Below are 17,141 nucleotides of genomic sequence, written 5' to 3'. Positions count from 1 at the left end.
TAATATATAAAAATAATATAAAGAATATAAAAGAATAAAATAAAAAATAAAATAAAAATAAAAAACTATCTATCTAATGGTGAAAATTTTCCTAAAATTTGTAAGAAATGTAGACATAGGCTAACAATTAGATGTGGCGGCCATCTTGAAATAGCACCGCCATATTGGATTCTTGGATGGCTCGGTTAAAAAAGTTAAAGAGTTGACCCAAAGGAAGGTTCATGACAAATGTCACGCTTGTATCACCAAGTGAACAACCGTTCCAATGATCTGCTATACTGCAGAATTTTCTGTGCGTGTGTACATCTGTAATCCACGTAACTCGAGAACCGTTCGCCCCACCGACTTCAAATTCGACACACACGTTCCACACACCCACAGGGAGTGCAGTGCCCGGTCTCGAGTCGGCCGCACCCATGGTTGTCCAGAACCGCCACAAAAGGCCTTTTTTATTTGGCGGCCATCTTGAAAAATGACCGCCATATTGGATTTTTCGTTGGCTCGGTTAAAAAAGTTAAAGAGGTGACGCAGAGGCATGTTCATGCCAAATTTCACGCTTGTATCACCAAGTGAAAGATCGTTCCTATCATCTGCTGTACTATAATTAGTCATATGAGGATAAGAGGCATGTTGCAGTGCAGTGGTAGTAGCCTTCGGTTTGAGAGTTGCCTCAGTGGATATGAAAGGAGGATATGGTTTGTGTTTGGAGCTGCTACATTCATTACAGGTTTAATTAGTCCCCGACTACCGGTACTCACTTGACTCTCCAGGGATATGCCACGGCTGTGTTAGAGTGGAAAGGAAAGAGGATGGAGATGTGTGTGTGTGTGTGTGTGTACATGTAATACACTAAATACAGTGTTGTGTAGTACACTTTTGTGACAGTGTGTTTTTGTTATGTGATCAGTGTGTTTGTCCAGTGTGTGTGTGTGTTGAGTGTTTGAGTCAGATGCTGGTGCATGTCCGAGCCAGGTCACCAGAAGGATTTTGGCTTCGTGGGCGGTAAGCTGGCTTGCTAGTGGCAGGGTGCTTGCTTTTATTTATTTAATTCCATCTACACAATACTCTCTGTGTGTGTGTGTGTGTGTGTGTGTTTCTTTTCCTACCCACTCCATGTACAGGATGATCTGTCCAGTATCATCTACTCATTCTACTGTACCAACTGCAAATGTTTTCTCGTTGACGGCTAGCAGGCAAAAGAGTGTGTGAGAGCATGTGTGCTGGTGTGCGACGGTTTATGCTTGTGTATGTGTGTGCATGTGTGTCATCATTGAGGAACACATTGGTTTTGCAGTGTGGATTGGCATAAACAGGGCATTTGGTTGGGTCAGATGGGCAAAAATAACTTGGCACAACGCTGTCTAAACCGCTGCTCATCACAAAGTAGCAGCAAATGTTATGTCGTCGACCCAAAATGGAATGAAATATTTAACAGCATCAAAGGGATCCAATTTTTCCCCATGACCCTCCCCCAGCTGTTAAAACACAGGTCATGTATTACATATTTTCACCAGGAATATCTCATAGCATACTTTACATTTGCCGCGCTATTTAAGTATACCCATGGGAATGTACTTCAGTGACTTTAATAGCTATATTAATAGTCAGCAGCGATGCACTCCCTCGCTATACAGCCCTGAAAATGACTAAAAGCACCATGTGTGAGTAATGAAACTGCGAGGTTCATCTCCTGCACTGTCTGGAAATATTACTAGTATAGAAGTGGAAGTAATTTGATTTAGTGGGTACACACTGCATAATATATAAATCTAAAGCCCAACAGTGACCTTTAAAAACATGCAAGGAAAAGTTCTACCGCAGTTTGAGATCATCTCGCAAACTGCTGGACCGATCGGCTGTGGATCCAAGATCCACAACCACACATTTCTATGTCATGGCTCTGCAAGAGGCTAGCAGTCTATGACAGGGTCTGTTGTACTATTTTATTGATTTAAGGTGTCTGGTCTAAAGGTTGTGTGAAGTATGTATTGTCATGTCTTATAATTTATAAAACAATAAAATATATTACACACACGGACACATGGATAATAAGTATTTTACTTGGTAATACAACTACTGTACGACTTTCAAGAACTCAATCAAGACTTCCAATTAAAAGTGCAAACCGTAACACTATTCAAGCTGTTAGGCCAATGGAAGATTGAAAATAACATTTTGAGAGCGTTAACGCGGTCTGGTGCGTGACGGCAGGTTTGCTCTGGAGAGGATGCAGAGACAGACCAGGCTACAGGCTGTCGGCCTGGGTTCGTTGTCATTCTGCACACAGCGCTGAAAGTAGGCTGGTGTCTGCTGGATGGCAGGAAACCAGGAGAGAGAGAGAGAGAGGGGGGGGGGGGAGAGATAGAGATAGAGAGAGATAGAGAGAGAGAGAGAGAGAGAGAGAGAGAGAGAGAGAGAGAGAGATAGGAAAACAGGTGAGCTGAAGCGATGCAATAGAGATGAGTGTAGTAAAGAGACAGAGAGAGAAGTGAAAGGAAATTATAGAGCAAAAGTGAGAGCCAAAAGGGAGATGATTTCTAGCTATGCGTTAATGGACCAAACACCAGGAGCATCCCTGCAAGGAGAAAGATAGGATAGGAGGTACAGTTGCGGTATAGGAGATAGGATGGGAACTAGGAGGAGCTGGCAGCTCCGTCTGGTCGTCTCCGAGTCTTACAGCGGAATGCCAATGAGCCATGCAGGAACGCATGCTGGCACCTGTTGCACTGACCTGGGGGAGGGGAGTCTGGATCTGATAGGCTGTTGTCTGTTGAAGAGCTCTATCTCTCTTTCTCTTATACTCTGACACATTCCATTAAATGAACCGATGGCTACCGACCGCCACAAAGGTGGTGAGGGAACAGCACGGCAGTGTGCATTAAACAAGAAGTTACTCAACAGCACTGCTCTAATAGCAATGACATTGAGAAGTTTTATTCCAAAATGAACTGTCCACCCATACAACATGATTGATAGCACAAAAGCATAAGCTAATGTGTGATACTTTAAAAGACCCGTCCTTGGTTGAAAGATATATTAACTTTTATGATGCCCATCATCAATATTTTAGCGATATTAATTAATTAAGTTGAGGCAATGATTAATTGTAATATAGCATTTTGGAAATGAACCTTTCAACCTTCCCATGCTATATTCTAAATGAGGAAGAAAATTAGAAGAGAGATCCTCACCAATCATTAATAGGAGAAGCTTTGGAACCTTAGAGCTGACCCCTGGGACTCTGTACAGGCCTTGTTCATTGATTCCTGGCAGGACACACATTGACAAGATGATACATTAACACATTCAATAAGCAACAAAAGACAAAGACGATTTTTTAATTCAACATCAAATTAACTAAGGTTTCATGGATATGTGCTCGTTATAAAAAACAAACCAACTAAAGAAGTTTAAAGCTCAGGGGAGTCTTCATGTGAATAATTTAAATCCTTACACTGCCTTGGCTTTAGCAACTAAACAGACAAACTGTCATGTTGAAACTGGAACCAAGGCAGATCAAACATAATCATCTGACAACATGACTGATTGCAGCTCTAGACTAATTTAATTCCAGTAGTACTGCATGTATCTTCCAGCAATGTTCACCTTGTTTAGAGCAAGTCTGACCTCTTGTGGAGAGGCACACACACTACAACCCTGACCTTTTTTAATTCAGGGGAAGGTGACAAGACCAAATATTGTGTCTCACATCAGCTCATTGACAAGAATAGAACATGGTAGGTCAAAAAAGCAAGGTAGGTCACTCCACTAGGTTTAACTGTGGCAACTGGGGGTCAGGTCAACTTGCTCAAGGGGCAGCCCTCCATCCATCCAGTAGTGGTAGGATGGGATGGATACAAGCTTTCCATTCCCTTTCTGGTAGCAGTTTATAATAAAGGCACACAATTAATGGTTAATTATCCATTGTCAAATGTTTATAATAATCCCTTGATTTTAACTTAAGTAACGGCTAATTGATGTGAATTACTACACCTACAAACCTTCGGATCCAGTCGGATTGAATTTTCAATTCTATGGCTCCACCTATCTATTACACTTGAGGTTGGCAATGCCCTGCTCAAGGGCACTTAAGCCATATGTACTTCATTGTACAACAAACAGTGAGACTACCGGTATCTACAATCCGTTTCGCTCTCCACCCACACGATAAGTATAAAAACTTTGACAGCCAGTCAAGCTTACCTCTCTTATCTATGGCGTTGAGGCAGTTCTTCACAAAAGCCAATCCCACATCGTCTAGCTGGGCATCAACTACACAGCAAGGTCAAATCAACAAACCAACCAACCAACAAACAAACCAACCAACCGCATTGTGCAGCAGGGAAATCTGGAGTGTTCATTTAACTCTGAAACTGTAAACATTTTTACACTTTTACACTGGCAGGGTCCATCTAAACCGCCTCCATATTTAAACTTTCAGAGTTATGTATGCGCCATGTACACTCGGGATTTTATCATTCATACATATACAAACAGCACTTTTTGTTTTGATCACAGAAACATCCCAAGCAGCTACTTGCAAGATACTTACTTCCCCTTTCTTTAGATTGAGTCTTTCCAAGGAAATTGCCAAATCCCTGTCAGGAGTAAAAAAGAAAAAAAAAATGAATATTATATAAACTTATGTTTAATATTTATATAACATTGAGATCTCTTCATCTTTTGTGATATAAAGCAGTAAAAACAACAAAAAAAAGAAAGCTAGATTTTCAAAACCATAAAGAACCGTAATTTGCAGTGAGACGGTCATCTAATAGCATAGGATGATGTGAGCCAACTATGAGTGCTGGATGATGACGTGCTACAGCGGCTGGACTGACTCACCGGCTCCTTCCCACCCATGGCCTGCATCCAGAACTTGTGGTCGTCTTCGGACAGGGCCTGTACTGTGAGCACCGTCCCCGGACTAGGTAGAGAAAAACAATACTAATACATTAATCCATTCTGACCTGAGATCAGATTCTAAAAATGTCAGTCGTTCTTCGATTTTTCAAAAATAGCAGACCTACAAGCTCGTAGCGCGCCACTCGGTGGCGCGCTATGAGCTTGTAGATCTGCTATTTTTCAATATCTAAAGCATAACATGATGCCGACACCAAAATGGGTTCCCGGTCAGAATGGGTTAAAGATTATTATTTTATTTATTAACAACACTGACTCAATGTTAGACTGGACTTGGGGCATCCTCCGATGGCTCTCGGCTCAGTAAAGGTGACCATTGACCATAACCACCCGAGGTTCCGAGTGTCTGATTGTATCTTATGTTGCATGTCAACCCCGGTCTCTACTTTCACGTTCTTGAGAGTCCTGACTCCTGAGATGTTTTGTGTCCCAGACAAAGAACTACTTGCATATGGGAATATTCTCTTATATCTTCTAATAAAGTATTCAAGTATTCAATCTAGTACATGGCTGCGATTTCACCTCCATGTACGAGATTAAATGTGGGGTCCTGACCTGCGAGTCATCCTTGGCTGTATAGTTTAAAACCTCAATTTATTTCCAAGGTATAATAATAATATAATACTCACTGTACTGTCTCTCTAGAGTACGTGCAGCAATTGTCAGAGACGTCACATACTGTAGGTATGGCTTTCCTCGGCTTTCGTTTTCACATTAAAAACATCTGTCTAAATATGTGCTGCATACATATACAAGTTATATCAAGCTGCATTTAGCAGTCATCATGTGGCCCACATAACTCCATTAAGGTATGCACAGTTCTGCATCTGCACATGCCTTATGGAAGGAAGATGATGAGAACAGCCCCCCCGGGACACAAACAGGTGTAACAGGAAGCTCCTAAGCACACAAGCTTAGGGAATTTAATGTTGTAATGTACGGGACTATGCATATCAACTTATTGATTGCAGCTGGGATGGGTGACTGACTCAATTTCAATGCTAAGCCCAGCGTTGTTGCTGCTCTATGAACAGCTCAGAATAGCAGCGGAGACTTAAGTTGAGTGACATAATGAGATATCCATTACAGTAGGGCACAAGCAGAGCATGACAAATCCTCCCAGCTATGTGTGAATGTGTGTGTGGAGGCAATCTTCCATGACCAATCCCCCTGCCCCTCTGCCATTCGAACCAGCAAACAGTCTGTCTGGAGCTAAAGTAATAATATAGTAATAGTTGATGCAGAGAATAACACTTTGATTGAGTCCTACTGTTGGAGACAAGGAATTGTGTGAATATTTCAACTGTGCTTCGAGTGTACTGTATTTAAAAGGGTTCAATTTGAGGAAGGTGGAGAATTGAGCTTACTTGCCACTAGCCTACTGGGCCATGCAAGTTGGGAACGATGCAAGTCGGGAATAGATGCCCCAGTCATTGTGCAATACTCATGTTATATGATATACTCGTAGCCGTTGTCAACTCCCCGCGCATCTCATTTTGTCTCTCGTGCCGCCGTTTTCGCTCACTTCCTTCACTACGACCACAGCTCTCATACTTTCCGTTCCATTGCACACACGGCCACTTAAATTGGCAACGCGGTACAAACGATGCAAAGCTCCGCCAAGCTGACGCATACACTCCCCCAAAACACAGAGAGATAAGGTGCGTCGCCAGAGGTCGGGATAGCTATTTGCGTTTTTTTCTCCAAAATGCCACTTGGCACATTTCTGAGATTTGTGGTCGGATGGCGCCCGAGTTATGCCTGGGACACAGACAGAGGATCGGTGTATATCAATGACGTACCGGTCAGTTATATCAAGGTCTAAGCAGAACCTCCTGTCCAACACGTCTGTTGTTTTTCGGACACAGGATTTCAGAGTGACAGACTCCGTCTCACCCTGGGGACAAAAGAGAAAGCAAGACGAATCAGAATGGACTGTGTGGAATATTGGTGTGTAAAACACATCAGGTCATCAAGGAAACGGACATTGTGTGCCATCATTTAATATGATTTCATATATATAAACTGATCATGTGCCCTCGAGCAAGGAGGGATAACCCCCATGTTCAATGACTCAGGTTTATGATTGTGAAACAGAACATTGCTGACAAAAGTGTATCCATGCTAAGTCAACATTCCCTAAATAAATCACTGGTTACTCACCATTTTCCCACCAGATCTGTGATCAAATGTGACCATGTGCAGAATCTTCTGTTCCTTGACAAATGTGCAGTAACGCTTGACCCAACTGGAACCAAAGGGAGGTGGTCCTGCAACATCCAGGGAAAGCTTATATTTATCGGTTTGTGACTGCGTGTGTGTGTGTATGTGTGTGTGTGTGTGTGTATACATGCATACAGTACAGTATGTATTGTTGACACAGAGAGACAATCAATCATCCACATAGGTCAGAGCCTTACTTTTCTCCTGGACATAAAGGTAACCTTCACTGCTGATAGGACTGGTCTGTCTGAACTCCGGGGGGACCTCCCTGAATTTTTTCATCAGCTCGTATACCTCTGCGCGCGTGCCCTCGAACCGACTTCTCGTCTGGGAGGGAAGGAGACAGGGGACACGGTCACACACCAGGACCTCACTTCCTGGGTCATTCAAGGGCAGCCAACATAATGCAAGGTCACTGGCGAACAAACACCTGACTGTTTCCTTTGGAAATTCCCTTAGGAAACCCCTCAACCCCCTCCTGGAGCAGACCAAAACCACCGATAGAACAACAGAACTCTCTGCTGTCTCTACTGGCGGACTTGGCTAGATCCCGTTGAGACAACTCCAGTCTGGGGGAATCCCAGTTGAAAACGGATGTTATTTTTCCTCACGTGTCAGTACAACTAATGAACTAGAAAGGCACAATTCTGGGATGTACTGTATGATGACGATGATCATGACCTACATGACGTCACAGGGACCCTAAAAGGTTTAAACGGAATACATTAATAAATAAATAAATCAAGTAGGGAAATTAGATTTACTATAGTCTGGTTGCCCTTAGGGAAACCGCAATAATGATGCAGGTCAAGTTCTCTACAGTGCACCCTGTCTTGTTATTTCATTTCAGCTTGTGCAGAGTGGCAAGATGGCACAAGCAGATGTATATGTATGCATTTTTTCAGCAACAATGGACGCCCTGAAACTCCCTTAAGGACACCTAGGGGTCCCCAGACCCCACTTTGGGAACCACTGGTTTAACTGAGGTTGAAAGTGGTCATTTAGTAATTAGTATAATTGGTAACACCTAAGTATAACATTATACACAACTATTTATGTCAATATGGCTGCTGTGAAAAAGGTCTATTTCAAGTACTCACCGACCAGTCACAACTTTATGACTCCATGGACTTTAAGATGTCTAGGCTTAGGGAAAGATTTCCCCCATCATTCTTTAGCCATGCCATGTGTAACCCCCACTGCCAATCCAGCTGCCACACCAGTTAGCAGCACAGGAGTTGTGTCTGGGTCTCTCATTTATTTTAAAACACTTTCTTCTGTGGTACTGATGTAACACTAATTTAGGTGAATTTAAAAAAAAGCAAAGAATGCTTGCAATTTTTGGAACAACCTCACTTGGGTGAAATACATTTAAAATCTAAATAGATTTAGGGCATGATGGGAAGATTGTACAGTACGGTTTGATGCCAATTATTGTCCACTTGTGAATCTTATAGATTAATGCCACGGAAACTAAAGGCAAATCTATTCTTAACCACATAACCTTTTCTGTGGGAAACATTCGTCGAAATTAGCTGATCTACAAGCCACAATTTACATAGCAACACAAGTTGTGAGCTTGCAAATTGATTGGGTTTTTGCATCAAAGTTTTTGTTGTAGAGGGAAAAAGTACCAAGTACAGAGCCGACCCCGGTCAACTAAGTATTATTTACTAAGTCTACGGGTTTAAGTGTTACTGTTGTATTACATTTTGAATGTTGATTTGTAGTGCTCTCTTGTAGTGGTCAAAGTCCTTGGCCAGCTCAAAACCTTGATGGTAGAAGGTGAAGACTGTCTGAAAGAAGGCCAACATCTGATGAAGCAGAGAACAGAAGAGAAGATTCAGTTTCACAGTTCAAATGGGAAATCTCTGTCCGTCTGTCTGTGTGTGCAGTACTGTGCACCTTTAGTTCACATACAGTTATCTCGAGAACCGTCCATCCGATCAAGTTGAAACAGAGGGAGTGCCATGTCCTGTGATGAGTGGTGGTCCAGAACCGCCAATCCAACCAATATGCCCATATACAGGCATAATGGAGATCCGATTGTCTATAATCGCAGATCCGACTAATATGCATATACATTGATCGGCATGCTCATCTATGAGACTGATCAACTACAAAATTGATATGCCTATTGCAGAGGACCCGAGGGAGTACCTCTTGTCCTACATGTATTGCCCCCAGCCACTCACCGGTTCCACGCATTCAAATTTCTTCCTCTCCTGGATCTCCTGTAGTTTGCACACATATTCTAACGACTCCTCCTGGAAGTGCTGTCTTATGGTCTCCACCTGGCCGTCTGCCTGATGAGGGAGAAGAGACGTGATGCACTGAAGTTAGAATACACCAGATCAATGAATTAGGCTTCGTTCAGACTGTGGGAAAGTTGATCTTGGTAATAATAATAATAATAATTTCAGATTATTTATTTATTTGCTAAAATCAGATGGGCCCCACACGTCACTATTTTGAAAGAATGAAAGGGCACATAATGTGTTTTAAGATTAAGACTAATTATGCATACTTGCAAGAGATCAGGTCGAATTTATGTATTCATTGTTGACCTGTCTCCATTGACTTCTGTGGTGTAACATCAGGCCTGAAGGATTAATGCTTACCTTAGCTTGTAGTAGACTAGCTATTATTGGTGAGCAACAACGTTATACGTTAAAGTATAAAGTGGCATCAGTGTCCATGTGCGTGTCTACAACAACCTATGAATGTACCGTGGGTTAAATCTATTTTTGCAAACATCTTCAGTTTCCTGTTTTTTTGTTGAATTATTTAGTTAGATTTTTCTGTTCAGGCCAAAAATCTAATTTGAGCTGTCAGTCTGAACATAGACTAAAAGTCATAGATCAGTCAGTGTTAACCCATTAACACCCGAGGCAAAAGTCAAAGATTTCTCAAATAAAAGATTGCAGATCAAGCTCGCAGTTCAGTACAATGTTGCACACTGGAAACGACGATGGAGGGCTCGTCTGAGGACGACCTAGAGTGAGCTTCTGCTATTTTTAAATGTTGAACGCAAACATTAAAATGGCACAGATACTTAACAGGTTTTAATAGAATGATACAATACAAATACACTAGAAATAGAATATGCACATCTCTAGAAAATTCTACAGATGCTGAACAAAAAGACCACTGTCAGACTGATGGCTTTAAGCAAAGTAGAGTCAGTCCGATCTGCTGTGTGATCTGCTGTGTGATTAACGACAGCCAGACTGAAGTTATGGTGTTTGGGCCCAGCAACAATGGGTTTCCTCCCGGTGATTTAGGCCCCCTTGAACCTTTCTTAACGCCAATTGCCACCAATCTAGGCGTTAAAATCGACTCTGATCTAAAGCTGGACAAACGGGTTAATGAAACAGTCAGAAAGAGCTTCTTCCAGCTTAGGAGGCTAGTCTTTCCCACTCTGTGTTCAAAACTGTTATCCATGCCTTTATGACCTCCCTCCTCGACTACTGTAACGCCCTGTATATTGGAGTCAACCAGGTCTCCATATCTCGCTTACAGTTAGTCCAGAATGCCGCTGCACGGTTGCTCACAGGTACACGTAAGCGAGACCATATTAGTCCTGTACTAGCCTCCCTCCACTGGATTCCTGTGCGATACAGGATTGATTTCAAAGTCTTGCTTTTTGTCTGGCACCCATTTATCTCTCTCAATTGTGAAACCTTATGTTCCAACAAGGACCCTTAGGTCCTCTGACAAGCTTCTCCTGGTGGTGCCTAAAACCAGGCTGAAGCTCAGAGGGAACCAGGCTTTTGCAGTCGCAGCTCCCAAGCTCTGGAATGAGCTGCCTCTGCACATAAGACAAGCCCCCAACCTTCAGGTGGGGGCTTGACCTATCAAGACCTATCTTTATTCTTTGGCATTTCCAAGCATAGTATGAGCTGTTTTTGATGTTGAAAGTGACACTGTGTATGTTGTTTGTTTTTAAATGATTTTTATTATTTTATTGTAAAGCACTTTGGTACAACTTTGTTATTTTGTTATGTGCTATATAAATAAAGATAGGTATGGTATGGTTACAATTACAATAACCTGTACAGCCTGCTAGAGGAAGGCTGTACAGGTTATGTGCATGTGTACACTGGGAACTTTGGTCATATTCAATTTAAACATTGGCCTACACCAGTGACAGCTTAGTACGCAATTCATTTAGTTCTTAGAGCGCCGGTGAGCAGTGAGCACTAGCAAAACATTAACAAAACAGGGGTTTTCATTAGCTGCCTGGCAACAAAAATGTCATGACTCCAAAAGCATTTGTTTGGTCCAACTAGGCAAAGACGAGGCGCCCAGGGCAAACACACCGAGAATTACATTTTACTATGCCAGTTTCCTTTGTGCCTGGCTGGCATTCTATAACAATAGGTCCTCAAATACCTGATTAATGTTGGCAACAGGTGTCTGACTGATGAGGTTCTTTGTCTGGTAGGCGGACTGGCTAATACCATGCTCCTCTTCCTCTATGTCTAGATGTACTAGTGATTTATCAATTCAAACAAATACTGTTCGGTATGTTGCTTTGTCACAAGGCTGGTGCTGTTCTGAGAGACTCAATGGAGTTGGTGACTCGTGGCCCTGAACAAATGACTGGGTATATATTAATTAATAATCTCTGATAGAGATCTGTTTTTGGAAACGCAGACCCCCATGTCACAAGACCCGGCGAGAAAATAACGGCCTGCAAAGAAAAATGTCAACAGTACGAAGCGTTTTATTTCCTTTGCCTGGTGTATACAATCTATTATATGTCTCAGCCTTACATGGCTATGTTCTTATAGAGGGAAGAAACTGTACAGCATACAGACACATTGTTGGTTGAGACCGTTTCCTGTAAATCACATGTACGATACAGTGATTGTACAACTCCCATGTCACTGCATGTCCCCTTGCATTATTGCTGCGGCTGCTGCATCTGAGAGAAAGTGTTCGGAAAATAAATACTTCGTCCCATTTTAACTGCAGTAAGAAGTAGTGAGTAGTATTTTAGAAAGATTTTAGTTTTGGGTTACAATTTGTACAGAAACTGCAGTTGCTAGTTACAGTACTGTACAGTAAAAAAAAAAAAAAGTAACTGAGGATAAAGTAACATTGTGTTGTTCCACAAGCCACAGCCTCTGGCTTTGACCTTGGTGGTGTAGGAGCAGTGAACAGAAGCCTTTCCTTTCCAAACCAGCCAGGAAAACTCTGGTTGTAGCAAGGCAGGCCAGTGGAAACTCACACAACCCAGCAGGCACTAAAGCTCGTCCCCCAGTGGTCACAAAGATGAGAGCCAAAAAGCTGGCGAGTCTCTAGCTAAACAAATATCCCCCATTTCCATCCATTTTGGGTCAAAGTGAGTTGCTGCGTTACAAGGCCAGTGATCCATTTTCCACAATAAGTGTCAGACAGGGGTTGACTTTTAAGAGAGAGAAGTACCTCCTGTAGCTGTGGTTCCTTCTTCTTTGCCGACATATTCAAAAGCTTTTCCAAGGAGCTGTAGTACTTCTCTGTCTCCTTCTCATACTTCTTTCTCTCCGCCTTAAGAAACCCACAGAAGAAAAGCAGATAAACATGAAACCAAAAACTCGATTAGTCTTCATTATAGTCATTTAAAATAAAATATATCTACAACTAACACGTGATTAGGGGTTTAAAGTTAAGCACATTATACTGTAGGTTCATTTTAAGTCCATGGTAAAAAAATGTAGATCCTGGACTTTGACATATTTACTTTCCAATTTTAATTTGAAGGAGTTGAAATGTATTATCTCAAGTAGATGTGTATCATAATGTTGAATAAAATTATTCATTGATATGCTAACAAATACATTATTGTCTCTCATAAGTATTAAGTTTTAAGAAAAAGATAATGTTGAATAAGGCACATCAACTGTGTTTATGAAGAGCTGCAGTAGACAGTGTTCTGGTTAATGTCAGATGAGAAAATGAACGGCCACACAGTACCTTTGCTGCACGTAGTTGGTCTTTCCTGAACTTATCCATGGGTTTCATTAAGGTTTCTTCAATGTTTCTCATCTAGACGAACAGAGAGTAAAAGTATTTAAACGCACTTATTTAAATTCCTTGTAATTTGACCCTACAGTATGCATTCAATATTTCATAGATATTTCAAAATCAAAGAGACCATTGTATAGCTGTGCTGATATACACAGTACAACAGCACCCCCTCTCATGTCATGAAGCTTAAATTGCTTCAATATGTGATCTGCTATGACCCAATTTCAGCATGCTTGTGAATTTGTGCACCCTTAAAACTTTATGGTGTGCAAGGTGAGCACTAAACACTGTTTAAAAACTGTTTCCAATGTACATTATGGCATTAAACTGACTCAAATAATTTCACCAACATATTTAGTTTTCCTTCCAAGATTCATTACAGCAAGGCAAAGCAAGGTAAGTAGCAAGCACATTTAAACAAAACGTTAAAATCATGACGACAAAGTGCAACAACAAAGTCATTTAAGGCTTTTAAATTCACTGCTTCTCTACATTTAATTTTGATTTTGAGGACAGAAAGGTGACCTCGGCTTGTGTAAACACAAGCCAATATTTGTGTTTACCCAAACACGGAAAGCTGGGCATACTGTAGGAGGGGCTAGCGCCCATAAAAACAAAAGATGATTGTCTGTAGCCCAAAAATAATAAAGGCCATATAAAATCCACTTTGAGTGCCTGGACCTGGATTTTTGTATGCCTTTTTGACATCATGTCTCCTCTCTCTTGAACATTATTCCCTTGAGCACCAGTGGTCTGACGGATAAGTAGCACTGGAGTAATTGTTATTTTGTCTAGGCTAGACTACCGAAGATAATTGCATGAACAAGTGCAAGTATAAACTCTTTAATCTGTGATACTAAACCATACCTGCAAATAAACAGCTAAATGGCATCCTCATAGCCATGGCAATTGGTCAATGCCTACGTGCAATTTTATATCAATTGGTCAACCGACTGAGGGGAGTTTTGTTGATTTAATAGTAGGATATTCTTGAAGTGACAGTAGGCTGACTTTGTAATTGTCTTAATGTGGCTGTTCCTTCAGGTCTGAGGCCATGTCTACACCAAGATAGTATTAACGATCTTCAATTTTTGGATTGATCGAAAATATAAAATCGATAGAATCATCACTAAGGAAGTGGAACTAAACAATTTTTGCAGCCCTGCATATTTTGTTGTTTTGCAGTTTGTTTGTTTGTAGATGATGAACAAAATAGGCCCCAGAATGTCAGAGCGGATGTATAAACGGTGATTAAAAGTTGCGTTTGATTCCTCTCCCTCCCTCCACTACAATATGGTTTGCGGGAAGGCTACAACACATGTCATGGCCTGCCTGCCCACCCCACCTCCAGTTGCTGTAAACTATGATGTCATGATCCCAATGTACTGAGCAGAGGAGCTGTGTTGTTGATCTGCATTTGAAACATCACACTGTAGCCTAGCTTATGCCTGGCCTGAACCACCGGAACAAAAACAACGGGCCAGCCACGCTCTTAACCACAGACCTGTGGGGGAAGACATTACTATCTATAGTGAAAAGCTAATGCTGCCTAAATCATGCATTCCTTTCCGAGGGCTGTCTTTGGCATTTACGTTCTTTGGAATGGGTTTGAAAACTGCCACTGTTAAGCTGATGTGCTGCTAGCTCACTAAAAAGAAATGCAGGAAATGGAATAGGTTCACATAGAGTATCTGTATCATCCATGTCCAGGTTATTACATAACCTATGCAGAAGTCATAAAAGAGTTCATAGGACAAGATCCAGGCACAGCATTCCTGGCTACACAATGCACTAATGTAAAGAAGTGCACCGACGGAGGGAGTTTTCCGTCCGGAAATGACATCATACGGTCAGCTATCGGAGAGAAGGATGCTAGGCTAGCCATTGCTCAGCACAAGGTGACCCAGCATAAGCTCAAACTCCAAGGACAGGCCACCTTTCAAGACTTCCTTCCTTAACTCCTTTTTAACACTGAATGTGAACTATGACTGTTACCGTCGTGGCTGAAACAGTGACAGGGTTTTATGGCGGCATGTTGTAATGGGCTATGTTATTGCTGACCTTGGGCCCTATCACATTCGGAGTCCCTGCGATCTGCCCTGGTGTTAAAGGCTTGGGTGACCGGCGACGTGCTGTGTTCCCGCCCTGACACTCCCAGGTTAAGATTTCAACCTACTTTTTACTACTAGGACTTATCAGAGGAAATTATGTAAATATATATATATATATTGTAAGTGTCGGGGACACTTGCTGTTTTTAACTTCAATTATGTTTTGTTGAAGTTGATTTGTTTATTTACATTGCGTTGGGATATATTTATTTTGACACTTCTTGTACGTTTGGTTTACCTTTTATTTTGAAGTGCCCTGTTACCGCACCTAAAACCGCTCGCTTCACGCACCGCTCATTCATTCACACAGTCAGACAGTGACAGGAGAGAAAGAGACTACGGCGTGTGCGTATACGTAGCACTAGCAACACTACGGTATGTTTGTTTGGAAACGCTTCTCACACTTTAATGCGGTAAATGTTGAACCTAGACATTTGTACCTTCAGTAGACTGAGCAGTTTGTACTTTCCACAGTGCCCGCCTGCCGTACTAAGTGTTGACATACAATGATGGGTGACGGTGTATGAAGGTTCCAGGTGGCGTTCAAACAGCTTGTTAGCCCCTCGATAGCCGGAGCAAGGTATAGGATTGTTTGTTTTGGGTTTTCATTTATTATTTACGTTGGGCTTTATTGGTTTTGTTTGGGTCTATGATGTTTTGTTTTGGTTCACTTTGCTTTATTCCTGTCTGGGTCTCTATGTTGATGCCTGTTACTACGGATTGAATCACTGAATTATAACTGACTATAAAGTATTTTATTGTTGGATTGTACTAACGTGATTATGCAAATGCACTGCTTTTATTGTTGAATGAAAACTATGAAATGTTAAAGTATTTATTCTCTATTTTTCCAGTTTTCACGGTGTAAAATCCAGACTTCTAAAGGAAATAAAAACACCCGTTGAGACCAATCCTCTTCCATTCTTTCATATCGAGGGCAGCTACAGTGAAAACTTGACCTGAAGTGACTCAACGTCGACACCTTCATCTCAACTACAGCCACCCTGTGCTTCAAGTCACCGGCCCATTTCACAAGTTTGTCACATACACAATCACACTACATATTAAGAGGTACCTTTGACCTACACGTATCACTGCTGGACTGAAAGCTCTAAAAAGGACAAAGAAAATTTAAAAAGTTATAAAAACAAGAAAAAAACAACAAAAAAAAGATGGGAAAACTAAATGTGTTTCTAAGATAATGAGTTAAAGGTTCTTCTATACTGGTCCCAAGGTATTTAATCTCAAACTGAGAATCACTGCGTGCATCAATTAAATATTAAAGGGGACATTTTGCATTGTGCTGAAATTGTTTGATATCACTCTTTTTGGGGTTCAAAGTTTATGTTTACAGAGTTTCCTCATGACATGGTTTATGGTGCATATACTCTGAATGTCAATACCCTCTGAAGTGTCAAGTGATCAAACTTAATCCATAAAATGTCAACCTCTGAGACTGCTAACATGCAGCAGCCTATGAATCCAGAAATGCCAACAGGTGACACACCGGACGTTAATGAACCTGGAGAGGAAAGTGCACCACTGGCAAAATCAAGCACTCGACAAAAGACATTTACAGAAAAGGGTCAAATAATGCATGATGAAAATATAAGGAAACACGAACAGGCATTTACCAAAGCATATAAAACCTGGGCGCAATCTGCCAAAAACATTCGAACAGAGTTGAAAACATTCTGTTCAGGGGAGGATCTCTGGGATATAAAAAAGACTATTCAAACCCAACACACTGCAATTTATGAATGCTACAAATCAATTCAACGCAACAGCACCCCCACTCCTGATATTGTGACGAAAATGGACGTCTGCGGTACTATTACCTCAGACATATCTGAAATTGCTGAGAAATATT

At 41.5% G+C, this 17,141-nt stretch overlaps 1 protein-coding gene across 3 annotated transcripts in view; it reads right to left on the bottom strand.

Annotated features, from left to right (window-relative positions):
- The window catches only part of arhgap10 (Rho GTPase activating protein 10), an 89,152-nt gene that overhangs the window by 39,174 nt on the left and 32,837 nt on the right, over positions 1-17,141 (bottom strand). For all 3 annotated transcript variants that reach the window (XR_014569308.1, XM_083766054.1, XM_083766053.1), the window contains exons 4-14: positions 13,108-13,179; positions 12,580-12,681; positions 9,342-9,452; positions 8,856-8,960; positions 7,344-7,473; positions 7,087-7,193; positions 6,726-6,820; positions 4,846-4,927; positions 4,553-4,598; positions 4,204-4,272; positions 3,192-3,266 (exon numbers count right to left, since the gene is read on the bottom strand). Coding sequence is in view for 2 of the 3 variants with exons in the window: in XM_083766054.1 (XP_083622180.1) it covers positions 3,192-3,266; positions 4,204-4,272; positions 4,553-4,598; positions 4,846-4,927; positions 6,726-6,820; positions 7,087-7,193; positions 7,344-7,473; positions 8,856-8,960; positions 9,342-9,452; positions 12,580-12,681; positions 13,108-13,179 (994 nt within the window). In the remaining variant the exon portion in view is untranslated. The remainder of the gene's footprint in view (positions 1-3,191; positions 3,267-4,203; positions 4,273-4,552; positions 4,599-4,845; positions 4,928-6,725; positions 6,821-7,086; positions 7,194-7,343; positions 7,474-8,855; positions 8,961-9,341; positions 9,453-12,579; positions 12,682-13,107; positions 13,180-17,141) is intronic.

The sequence above is a fragment of the Protomyctophum parallelum genome, assembly GCF_964188405.1.
Source record: "Protomyctophum parallelum genome assembly, chromosome: 5".
Classification (NCBI taxonomy): domain Eukaryota; kingdom Metazoa; phylum Chordata; class Actinopteri; order Myctophiformes; family Myctophidae; genus Protomyctophum; species Protomyctophum parallelum.
The sequence above is the reverse complement of the archived record's forward strand: the minus strand, read 5'-3'. Positions and strand labels throughout refer to the sequence as shown.